This window comes from Lithobates pipiens, unplaced genomic scaffold, assembly GCF_037356315.1.
Source record: "Lithobates pipiens isolate NorthernLeopardFrog02 unplaced genomic scaffold, aLitPip1_a1.2 Scaffold_8, whole genome shotgun sequence".
Classification (NCBI taxonomy): domain Eukaryota; kingdom Metazoa; phylum Chordata; class Amphibia; order Anura; family Ranidae; genus Lithobates; species Lithobates pipiens.
The window spans coordinates 206,473,822-206,486,373 of NW_027507903.1; the positions used below are offsets into that span (position 1 = coordinate 206,473,822).

General features: G+C 39.3%; 1 protein-coding gene across 8 annotated transcripts in view; it reads left to right on the top strand.

Annotated features, from left to right (window-relative positions):
- ANKRD26 (ankyrin repeat domain containing 26) overlaps nucleotides 1–12,552 on the top strand; it is a 114,323-nt gene that overhangs the window by 78,601 nt on the left and 23,170 nt on the right. For all 8 annotated transcript variants that reach the window (XM_077470039.1, XM_077470040.1, XM_077470041.1 and 5 more), the window contains 8 exons: nucleotides 777–929; nucleotides 1,043–1,218; nucleotides 2,192–2,285; nucleotides 2,686–2,763; nucleotides 5,657–5,791; nucleotides 6,148–6,260; nucleotides 7,645–7,783; nucleotides 9,237–9,527. In XM_077470039.1, the coding sequence (XP_077326165.1) occupies nucleotides 777–929; nucleotides 1,043–1,218; nucleotides 2,192–2,285; nucleotides 2,686–2,763; nucleotides 5,657–5,791; nucleotides 6,148–6,260; nucleotides 7,645–7,783; nucleotides 9,237–9,527 (1,179 nt within the window). The remainder of the gene's footprint in view (nucleotides 1–776; nucleotides 930–1,042; nucleotides 1,219–2,191; nucleotides 2,286–2,685; nucleotides 2,764–5,656; nucleotides 5,792–6,147; nucleotides 6,261–7,644; nucleotides 7,784–9,236; nucleotides 9,528–12,552) is intronic.

The following is a 12,552-nucleotide window of genomic DNA, read 5'->3' on the forward strand; positions in this document are numbered from 1 at the left end:
AGATGTTTAAAGCTTGGGATATTTTTTTTTTTATAACCTAACCCTGCTTTAAACTTCTCCACAACTTTATCCCTGACATCTGGTGTGTTTCTTGGCCTTTGTGATGCTGTTTGTTCACTAAGGTTCTCTAACAAACCTCTTGGGGCTCTCTTACTCTAATTTAAATAAACTTACTAATTAGGTGACTTATGAAGTTAATTGGTTCCATTAGATTTTAGTTAGTGGGCTGAATACAAATGCACTCCACACTTTTCAGATATTTATTTGTAAAAAAATTTAAAAACATTTATAATTTTTCTTCCACTTCACAATTATGTGCCACTTTGTGTTGGTCTATCACATAAAAATCCAAATTAAATACATTTACATTTTTGGTTGTAACATGACACAATGTGGAAAATTTCAAGGGGTACAAATACTATTTCAAGGCACTGTATGTAGTAAGAAAGAAAGAGAAAAGGAAAATTAAACAAGTAAGAAATGCAATCGATAGTTTAAAGTGGGCCATTTACAGTATATTGAGTACACGCATGTCTTTGAAGCATCTTTGACTAGCAGCACCAAGCTTCTTCCTCTGTGACATTAGTTTATTATATTGGACTTTACTGTTTTCCCAGGTATGTGACAACATACAGACGTGACACACCTGTCCTGGAAATTTGATGTAATTGGTTTATGTGAAATCTTTTATTCTTGTTGAGAACGTGCTAAAAAAATAGATCTGTTATTGAACACGTTTGTTAGTGTAAGCTGGAGATTTTTTTTCTCACTTTCAGAGTTCTATAAGACAGCTACAACAGGAGCTTGCTGATGCTTTGAAGAAGCTATCAATGTCTGAGGCGTCACTTGAAGTTATTACACGTTATCGGAATGACTTAGAAGAAGAGAAACAGCACCTTCACAAAGAACTTGAAAAGTTCAGGACAAAGGTATGTAAAAGCTCTATTATGTTCTGATCGGACAATGATAATATGGATGTATGGATTTCATGATCCTTTTAGTCCTTAGGCATGGTTCAGTTTTGTGTATTTTATTTCTGTAGATACAGGATCTAGAAGAACAGTTTCTTCAGTCAGAGAGACGTAACCATCAATTGAAAAACTTATTAGATGATAAGGAGAGGGAAGTGATTGCAGCATTCCACAAAGTGCAGGAGCTTTCATCTGCAACAGCTGGCAGTGAGAAGTCAGTCAAACAACTGGAGGAACACATACAGAAGTAAGCTTTGCGAATTCACTTCCATTACTTATTTTATGATGTTCTAGTCAGTTGAAATGTATTAAAATATGTAAGCAAAGACTGAAGCTGACCATACGCTCAGTTGTTTTTTTGTTTTGTTCCCCCCCCCCCAACTTTCAGATTCCTCCATCCACAAACAAGGGACAAGGTGGATGGAGGAATGTCCACCACCTTGCCAGGATGTTGTATTCTGACAGCAGCAGAATACACTGATCAGTGGCAGCCGCATTGAGGAAATGTTTCCAACATGTGCCATCAACAGAAATCAATCAAACTATAGAAACATGTCGAGCAAGGATGTCCACACAGTGAAATTAGCCTGGTCCCTGCTGAACCTGCTAAATTGTGATCAGTGTATAACCAGCTTTAGCACCTCTGCCTGACTGCCTGTGTCACAGTTGGGGGCGATTTGCTCTTTACTTACCGACATATGACCGGAAGTTAGGGAAATTTCACAAAAATTTGAAGAAATCCACATGTGACAATTTTGTCACTGGAACAGGTGTTCCCCCATGAAGGATATGTCAGCCAATATTGCCAATTTTTTTTTTTAGTACCTTTTTTAGTTTTTTTTCCAAAATTGTCTTTGATGGTAGTCCTGCTTTTTAGGATAACCATAAATTACTTGATTTCATATTAATGTGCAATGATCGGGCAAGGATCAGGCCTTGTTGGGCTTTCCTAGGGGACCACCTTCTGTTATAGAAAGTATGATTTCCATGACACTGCCCACGTATCCATTAACGGAGACTGCGCTCCCTTGTTTTGTTGGGTTTTGTGCTGGAAGTGAGGATGTGTAAATATCTTCTGCTATACGAAGACAGTGCTGTATCTCTAGAGAACAATAACAAATGCTTCTGACATTCTGGAGTGATTGTTATCATACCCGGCGAATGGCCCATCCACCCCGCTTCACGCAGTATCATCTTCTTTTTTTATTTTATTTTATCAGGCTTGAAATTGAAAATGCCAAGATTGAAGCAACTGCAAAACAGCAGTCTGTACAGATTGAGACACTTCAGAAAGAACTGCAGGAATCCATTTCTGTAAGTAACTCACAGCTCAGATGTTAGATTATAAGCATTAGAAGCAATCCACAGCTGCAACAACAGCTAGCTGATTTCCAGGAACTGCTTTTGTAGGGAAGGAGATGGTGTATTTCCCACTTCCTCATGTACTGAATTTTTACAATGCAAAGTTATACCATTCATATTTCCTAGATGATAGTCATACTACAAACCCTTCAAGGGGTAATATTAGTATTATTTTTTTATTATAGTATTTCCTTTGCTTACGAAAACTGTATTTTGGCATATGTTACTATATATTTGTATTTGTGTATGTGTATGTATGTATGTATGTATGTATGTATATATAGAATACACACACACACATTTAGTAAATACATATTTGTACACTCCTGATATCCTCACACATGTTTTACAGATTCGGAATCGGCTAGAAGATTTAGTAACTGGTTTGCAAACATCAAAATTTGGGTTGGAAGAGAAGTTAAACCAGCACGTGAGTAGAGTTCTGTTCAGAACTTCAATATATACTGCTATAGATAATGTTTAGTAGCACAAATGTGCTCTTGCATTGCAATACTGGACTGTTCTTGGCTCACAAGAAAGCAACAAGATAGGATTTCAGTATGTGCTCTTGTGCAACTACAGTATTTGTTTTCTTAACTACTTTTACACCAAGGACAATTATTAAATTTTTCACATACATGTTCAAATCTGCATTTGTTGCTATGACCTAAAACACCCAAAAAATTATGTTTTCTAAAATAAAGGCCCTGTAGCATACATTGGTGGCAGTTGCAATTTTGTATGTTGCATGATATTTGCAGATATTTTTAGCAAATATATATTTTGAGGAGCAAATACACTAAAATAAATTTTAGTACACACAAACACAATAGAACAGCCAATTTTTGATAAAATATACAATTTGGGCTTGTGTCACGTAAATACACCAAACATGTCAAGCTTTAAATTTGCATTGTCCATAAAATTGTGAAAAACCCAAAACTGTCTATAAGTACAATCACAATATTCCCAATGCACACGTTCCTGGAAGTGGCTGTTGGGCAACAAGGGGTGCTGCAGGGATCAGCGGCTGGAAACCATTTGATAAAAGAAGCAGCCGGCAACTCCATAACATCAAGCGTATTTTAAAGCCTTCACAGTGAGTACAGTCAGCAGCAGACTAGTTTCGGCGATAAGCCTTGTTGGAAACCATTTGAAGCAGAAAAAATGTCACGAGCAAACCAGAGATTCTCCAAACTGTTCCAGAGCTTTATTCAGCGATCACATCAAACTTACAAGGGCAACGTTTCAGAGCTGTGCAGGACCCCTTCATCAGGCAAGTGACTGCTGATGCCTGATCAAGGGGCCCTGCGTGTCTCCAAAACATTGCCTTTTTACAACTGATGTGGCTGCTGAATAAATCCCTGGTGTGCTGAGGGACATATCCTTACAAGTTATTAGTATAGAGTTAACCGTGAATGGTAGAACTAGAATTATTGCTCTTATGCTGGCATTTGCAGGACTTGTGGCACAATCGCTTTATACAGGGGGGGGGGGGGGGGGATGGAGTTGCTTTTATATATATATATATATATATATATATATATATATATATATATATATATATATAGTATACTGTATACCTGTAATATAATTCTAGATTTTTTATATATTTTTTTGTATTTCATTTTTAAACACTTTTTTTTATTTTTTTTTTTACTTTTTGCTATCACAAGGGGGATAACCAGACATGTAAATCATAAAATACTTAAAGATATTTTTACTTTTTTTTATTTTATTTTTATTTTTTTATTGAAAGTGTCATGATCTTCTCTTTTAATCTAAACTACATGCTCCACTTCCTCCCAGATTAGTGTTCTTTTCTAACAAATTCAAAACACACTTGCCATTTTTATTACCTTTCCATCACAGAAAGTTAAAGTTCAGTCAATAATCCCTTTGGTTCTCCAAACTTCCTCCTTTACTATATAACCACCACTTCTCCTCTTCTCACCAGGTGGATACGGTCTCGTTTAGCATATCCTGATAAATGATGCTACATAAAGTTTATATAGCATAAATCTGTTTAATAAAATTATATAAAAATAAAAAATAAATCTGTTCACTCATGTAGAAAGGGGACACAGCACTAGAATAGCAGCTGGAACAAACCGGCCCACTAGTTATAGCTCAGCCTCACATGTTTCATCAGATTGGTTTATAAACCAATGGTTTTGAATGTACAATTGGGCAAAAAGCACAAATGAATTTGATGCGTGGCTGCTTCCACTATCCTGAAATGAGGAATAAAGCACTTATTTTGAGGATTTGTGATGGAAGTGAGGCTTACTGTATACTGCAGATGCCTTCTTTTTTAAGACTACTTTGCTTCATGTGACACTGTTGAAATGCAATTTCCACTGAGTTAAGTACATTCCCATATTTTGTATTTTTCCTGCTTTTTTATTAACCTCAATATACTCTTCACACCAGCCAGGTAGCAGCCTAGTTACAGTTAACACAGTTACAGAAATGTGTATTTATGAGAACTTTAGGTAAAAATCCTACAACAATCATGTTTTAAAAGAAGCCTTTATTGCAAGATAAATGGAGGGCTGTTGTTACTAGCCTCACCTTCTAAAAATGTTGATTGGGTGTCATGTAGAGCTAGTGGCTTTATTTTTTCCAGAGTCCCTAGCATGGAAAGCATGCAGATTGACCTCACTTACTGCATGCTTGTAGCTCATCATGGATTCAGAAAACATTGATGTCAGAGGAAGCCATTTTCAGAAAGTGGTCAGTTTAAGAAGCCCCTACATATTTGTTTCTCATTAACATTGGGTTAACACTTATGAAAATTGAATGTAGGTTTCCCCGCATCCAATTTGCATGACCGGAGAGTGTGACTGTCTCTCTAAGGAGCCGGTTCACACACCTCCGGGGCGCCCGCGTTCCACATTTGGAAAGGGTCCTGTGCGTCTTTGCCCCCGAATCAGTTGCAAATTCAGGCAGAAATTGGGAGCTGATTCGCACCCAATTCGGTATACAGGGATGCACCCGACCCCTGCTGTGGGCCGCATGTGTGAACCAAGCCTAAAGACGAGGTCTGTCTTCTACTAGTTGGCGTTGGTGTACTATATCAGAGGCAGATAACGTTTTAATGCAGAGTTGAATTTAGCAATATAAAAATTATTTAGGAATGATGGCTACAGTTTTGTATTATGTGTACGTTTTTCTGTCCCATCTTTGTTTTCAGGTTGTGCGACTAACACTTCTTTAGTACACTATGCACACTAAAAATATGTAATATATTTAAATGTATTCTGTGAAAATAACATAATTGTTCTAAATAAGACTTTTGATGTATGTAATCAATGATCTAGGTGCATAAGCAAACTGTGCTGTCGCAAAACGCACAAGACTCTCATAATTTGTGGGAAGAAGAGCTGAAATCACGATCACGATTAGGCGTTCGCTTGGCAGAACTCGATCGATCAAAGGCAGATTTAGTTGAACAGGTAGGTTACATCCTATTTTAGCTAAATAAAATTTTTGTTTTCCTTTTTACACAATTGATTACAGTATGTGATTTTTTTATTTCCACTAACCTTTACATTTTCAGGACAAACATTTAGGGGTGTATCCCATTCTTTTTAAGGTTTTTAATTTAACATTTTTCAAAGATCCTTCAACTAATTGTGGGACATTCCAAAAATTATTTGGTTGTGTTACCTTTTCCAGAGTAATAGATCTGGTAATAAATAACGGGATATAAACGTTTTCATTTGTATTTCTCATTATGTACTAAAGAGATAATAAGGGGTATTTACATCTTGGGTTTATTATTTATGTTGCTTTTGTTTTATTGTTTAAGGTTGAAAGTGAGAAAAAGAAAGTAAGGAAATTGTTGGATCAGAAGAAGTCTATGGAGGAGCGCTTTGATCAAGAAATAAAGAGGAACAATGACTTACAGCGTGAAGTATCTGGGTATACTGAAATATTTTTACCAATGTGTTTTAAGGATAACACAATAATCAAATATAGACTTGTAAATCCACTTAATAATTTGATGATCATTACATTCATTAAATTGAAAGGCTCACTACACAAGCATTGCTGTACTAAAATAGTGGGTGCTCCCTTTCTTAAATTCACCAGATAAATTCTAGGAATTATGTACACTCCCTTGCAGCATGTAGTATACTTACAAAGACACCTCTCCTCATTTTACCTTGCCACCATGCACCCCCCTTCCAAAAGAATTCTGAAAAGAGTTGTGTCAAACAGCAGAGCCAGATCCTGCACATCCACTGTAAATATAGAATATGTAAAGCCAAAACATATTTTGGTTTTGGATACAATAGGGAAGGGTTGGAACCTATGTCAGATTTTTACTGCTGGGTGTGCAATTATGAAAGCTCTAAAGGAAAGTATAAGGCCCGTTTCACACTGGAGCATTTTTTGAAAGGGGCCAGATTTTTTCAGGCGCTACACAGGCACCATCTTTAGTGCTTTAGCGCCTGAAAAAATCTGACCCCTTTCACTACAGTGTGAAAGCCAGCGGGCTTTCACACTGGAGCGGTGCGCTAGCAGGACGGTGAAAAAAGTCCTGCTAGCAGCATCTTTGGAGCGGTGAAGGAGCGATGTATTTACCGCTCCTAAACCACTCCTACCCATTGAAATCAATGGGGCAGCGTGGCTATACCGCCGGCAAAGCGCCGGTGTAGCGGCTCTTTGCGGGCGGTTTTAACCCTTTTTTCGGCTGCTAGTGGGGGTTAAAACCGCCCCGCTATCTTTAGAACGACCTTATGAGTTACTTACCTGTTTCCCCTGACCCTTCCCCGACTATGTCACGCTAGACCTCCTATTACTAATTATAGTGATAAAAAGTTATTTTCTACTGTGAAAATGTTATATTTTTGAAAGTGATAGGGCGGCTGCGTCCGCAAATGTTTGGCTTACTTATATGTACATTTGCAATGTCACTTGAATGCTCAACCATAAGAACATAGACCTTTAGCTCTTGCTAGTCACAGTCAGATCCCTTTAGGGGTGACTGGGTATTGAAACACCTATTATATATATCACTAACACACACAAAAATAATAAAGGGGCCGAACCAGAGCTTTATAAAGTGTCAGGATTATTGTTTAATCTCTAGAGTAAAATATATGTCCAGGAAGAAATAATGTTGTCACAGAGGGTCTGACTATATGCTTTGCAGAAGCACAGGGTCACATTGTGGGCCCACTCAGAAGACTGCTTGCTGTTAAGGGTACTTCATACTGTTTTTTTATTAGATTGTTTTTTTTTTTTTAAATTAGTATTTTTTTCCTATTTTTATGCACCTTGAAACTCTTTGCCCCATTAGACTGAAAAAACTTTTAAAGACTACAAAGAAAAAATTGAAGGAGTTTGAAAGTGGTGAAAAACAGCCAATTAGTATGAAGGAAGGGTCCTACAGAGGAAGCCATGAAACAGACAGTGATGTCCTCAAACTAAAGGAAAAGGTAATGCATTTAGTCACCTGTGATCTACACTCTTTTTTGCCCTGTACACACGCTCGGAAATTCTGATGGAAAAAGTCTGATCGGATTATGTTGTCTGAAAATCCGATCGTGTGTGGGCTCTATCGACTTTTTCTGTCGGATTTTCCGACACACAGAGTTTGAGAGCGGGATCTAAAACTTTCCAACAAAATGCGATCACATAAATTCCGATCGTGTGTAGACAATTCCGACAGACAAAGTGCCACGCATGCTCAGAATAAACTAAGAGACAAAAGCTATTGACTACTGGCCTGTTTATAGTCCCGTTGTACGTGTTCTACGTCATCTCGTTCAGAATGAGCAGATTTTCCGACAAATTTGTGCGACCGTGTGTATGCAACACAAGTTTCGGTCAAAATCCGTCGGAAAAAATCCAGGCAGATTTTGTGGTCGAAATGTCCAACCGTGTGTACAGGGCATTTCATCCCAAACACCAGATTTTAATGGATTCTCTTTTGCTGGACACTAAGGCTCGATTCACATCTATGAATGTTGCTTTTGAGCGTTTTTGCGGTGCTTGTCGCGTTTTTACCTTGATTTTGCTGCGTTTTGCTTTTTTTTCTTTCTTTTTTTTTATACACTGTGGTTGCTTAGCAACCAGATATATACAGTGAAAAAAAATGCAAATTGCAAATCGCGGCAAAAAAAACGCGGTACTTGCGTTTTTGATGCAGGTCCATTGACTTCTATTACATGCAAAATGCTGCATTTTGCATGAAAAAAAGTCCCTGACCCTTTCCAAAAACGCAGAGGCACAAAAATGCATTGATGTGAACATGTTCCATAGGAACCCATGTTAAAAAATTTCCTTGCATTTCTGCAAAATGCATCAAAAAATGCGCTTGTGTGAATCGAGCCTAAGCCGTTGTTTACACTGATGCAGTGCAGGAAAATGCAGTGATTCCTGCGCGTGTCCCGCCCCACATAGCAACTGCACTGTGTTCATGCGATCTGCTGCAGGTGTCAATTAAAAGTTAACAGCACCCTAAAAGCAGTTCGCAAAACACAGTGCATTTGCCTGAACTGGATAGCATGGTGCACCTTTTTCAGGCGGCTGTAGTGCGATTTGAGCCATTCAAAACAAATGGCCTTAAATTGCACCGCACAGAACTTTGTGTGATTTGCATAGGAATGTGGTGTGATTTGTATGCGAATCACATGCGCTGTGCAATGGGAATTGTGCTAATGCAAATACTGCAGCAGGTGCTCGCTTCTTCCCCAGCCAGTAAAATCAGTGGATATCCAACCGAGAGAGAACCGTACCAACTTCTCTCATTTCATAGGGCATATTGGGAAAGAAGGAAGTGGTTTACATTTTACTTTCCACTAAATGTCTTTAATGCTCTCTCTCTAATGTCAGCAGTTCACCGCCTTGTATTTATATTGTTTTGTTGTATTCTTTTACATTGCTCAGATTGAAGAGCTTTCCTCACATTTGGAAAGAGAATCCCACAAATACATTCAATTTGAGGCTTCAAACCGTGACTTACGTGAACAGTTATCTTCAATGAAGGCTTTGCACAAGAATCATGATCGATTAGAGAGAAGCAAGAGGCAGCTGGAAGAAGAAGTGGCTGAGCTCAGAAGACACATAGGTTCAAGCAAGATGGATCAAAGTTACATGGAACAATATAAAAGAGAGCTTGATGAGAGGAGCAGGCAAGAATTACGACAAAAGCTGGAGGAGGTCAATATGTTTCTACAGGTATAAATGAGAAAACCACTTTCACAGATTATAGTCACTCATATTTGCATAATTAAATCAGTATTAAACCCAAAAGCAAACATTTATTATATTGCGGCTTACTAATTCTTAGATGTGACGGGTGCTTTCGTTTTCTTTTTTAAGCTTTCTTGCTTCTATTTTCATTTGGTGATCCAGCCAGTAAGTGTGTTGGTTTTCAATAGAAAAGCTCTCTTGCAGTTACAGGGATGGGACAGACAATTTAACATTTGCATGGGTGCTTACAATGATCAGCTTTTATTTATTTATGTGAAACCTTTATTTCAAAAGGAAAAAACTGCTTGCTGATTATAAAGTATTAGCTGGAGCTCAGCTTCAATTTGTTAGACTGACAATGTTTCTGCTGAAATCTGCCCGCTGTGCTAATTTATCCAGCGTGGTGTCTGTATAATACTGACCAGATCACCAAGGGAAAACAGAGAGAAAAGGCCTAAAAACCCCTAATACAGCGAAAACATCTGATTAGTAAGCTGCAATATATTACATTTTTGGTTTTAAGTTTTATACTTTGCTTAATATTAGGCTGTTGGTTTGTTTACTACAGAGATACACAAATGGGGTTAATTTACTAAAACTAGAGAGTGCAAAATTTTGTGCAGCTGTGCATAGAAACCAATCAGCTTCCAGGTTTTTTTGTCAGCTTATGTAGAAGTCCACTCTAAGGCTGGGTTCACACCGCTGCGGGTGGGAGACCCGGATCTGATTCGCACTGCAGTGCAAATCACATCCGATCTCTGTGTGATGCGAGTTCAGCCATACAGATAGTATGGCTGAATTCGCATCACACCCGCCGCAAACTCGCACAGGACCCTTTTTTTGGTCCGCAGCAGAATCGGATCGCATGGGTGTTCACACCATGCGATCCGATTCCTGTCCGGGTTTGCAGAATTGCACTGCGATATGCGGACTGATCTGGGGGTGTCATTAAGATTTCATTGACACTCCCAGCAGTCCGCATAGGGCAGTGTGAACTGCCGGCGGGAGGTATGCGATGCGGGAAAACGCAGCGGATTTGCGGCCTTCCCGCATCGCTCCGGTGTGAACCTAGCCTAAAGGCCCATACACACGATCTGACTTTTTGACAACAAACATGCAAATTAGCTGTTTTAAGGCAACATCCGACCGTGTGTACGCTCAATTGGACAAACTTTTTTTGGTTTTCATCGGACTTTTGTTGGCTGTGCGAACGGACAAACTTTCTGGGAACAAAGGTCCGATGGAGCAAAGTCTGATTGTGTGTACAGAAAACCATAGAACTTTTGTACAAAGTACAAACACACATGCTCAGAACCAATGCAAAAGATCAGACAACAATACAGAAGTTGACCAAAGGTGGCGGTAACGAGCAGAAAAACCACGTGATTTGGTGAAAGTTGGCTGAAAAAGTCCTGCCGAGTGTTTGCAATACAAGTTCAGAGCCGACGCCCTTTGTACAAAAATCCACGGGAAAGTTTGTACAAAATCTGATCGTGTGTATGAGGCTTAACACAAAATTGCTACATCTATAGACATCCACAATCTAAAGCCTCACACACACGATCGGACTTTGTACAAACTTTCACGTGGACTTTTGTACAAAGGGTGTAGTCCACAAGTTTGTATTGCATACACACGATCTGACTTTTTAGGCAACAAACATGAGCGTAGTGACGTTTCAACGTACTGACGACACTTCAAAAGAGGACATTCAATTACTCCAGCGCCACCTTTGGTCAACTTCTGTATTGTTGTCTGATCTTTTGCATTGGTTCTGAGCATGCGTGTTTGTACCTTGTGCAAAAGTCCGATGGTTTTGCATACACACGATCGGACTTTGCTCCATCGGACTTTTGTTGTCAAAAAGTTTGTCCGTTCGCACAGCCAACAAAAGTCAGATGAAAATGGAAAAAGTTTGTCCGATGGAGCATACACACAGTCGGATGTTGCTCCAAAACAGCTAATTTGCATGTTTGTTGTCAAAAAGTCTGATCGTGTGTACGGGCCTTTACACTAACCTATATAGCCCTGCAAAGAAGAAATCCATATGCATACCTTTTCTGAAGTTGCTCCGGTACGGTCCCATGCTGACCTGTCAGCGGTGGCTTCTCTATGGCAGCCGACAACGTAAGCCCCATAGTAAATCTATGAGTGAAATCGCTCTCCATTCATTTTACACCGTTATCAGCTGTGTTCTCTGCTTCCGCTGCTGGATACCGGACCCGAGCAGCATCAAAAAAGGTATGTATACAGATTTCTCCTTTACAGGGCTAGATAGGTTAGCGTTGGATCATGGATGCCTGTACAGTGGTGTGAAAAAGTGTTTGCCCCCTTCCTCATTTCCTGTTCCTTTGCATGTTTGTCACACTTAAGTGTTTCGGAACATCAAACCAATTTAAACAATAGTCAAGGACAACACAAGTAAACACAAAATGCAATTTGTAAATGAAGGTGTTTATTATTAAAGGTGAAAAAAAATCCAAACCATCATGGCCCTGTGTGAAAAAGTGATTGCCCCCTTGTTAAAACATACTATAACTGTGGTTGTCCACACCCGAGTTCAATTTCTCTAGCCACACCCAGGCCTGATTATTGCCACACCTGTTCACAATCAAGGCATCACTTAAATAGGAGCTGCTTGACACAGTAAGGTCCACCAGAAGATCCTTAAAAGCTACACATCATGCCGAGACCCAAACAAATTCAGGAACAATTGAGAAAGAAAGTAATTGAGATCTATCAGTCTGGAAAGGGTTATAAAGCCGTTTCCAAAGCTTTGGGAATCCAGCGAACCACAGTGAGAGCCATTATCCACAAATGGCGAAGACATGGAACATTGGTGAACCTTCCTAGGAGTGGCCGGCCGCCCAAAATTACCCCAAGAGCGCAGCGACGACTCATCCAAGAGGTCACAAAAGACCCCACAACAACGTCCAAGGAACTGCAGGCCTCACTTGCCTCAGTTAAGGTCAGCGTTCATGCCTCCACCATCAGGAAAAGACTGGGCAAA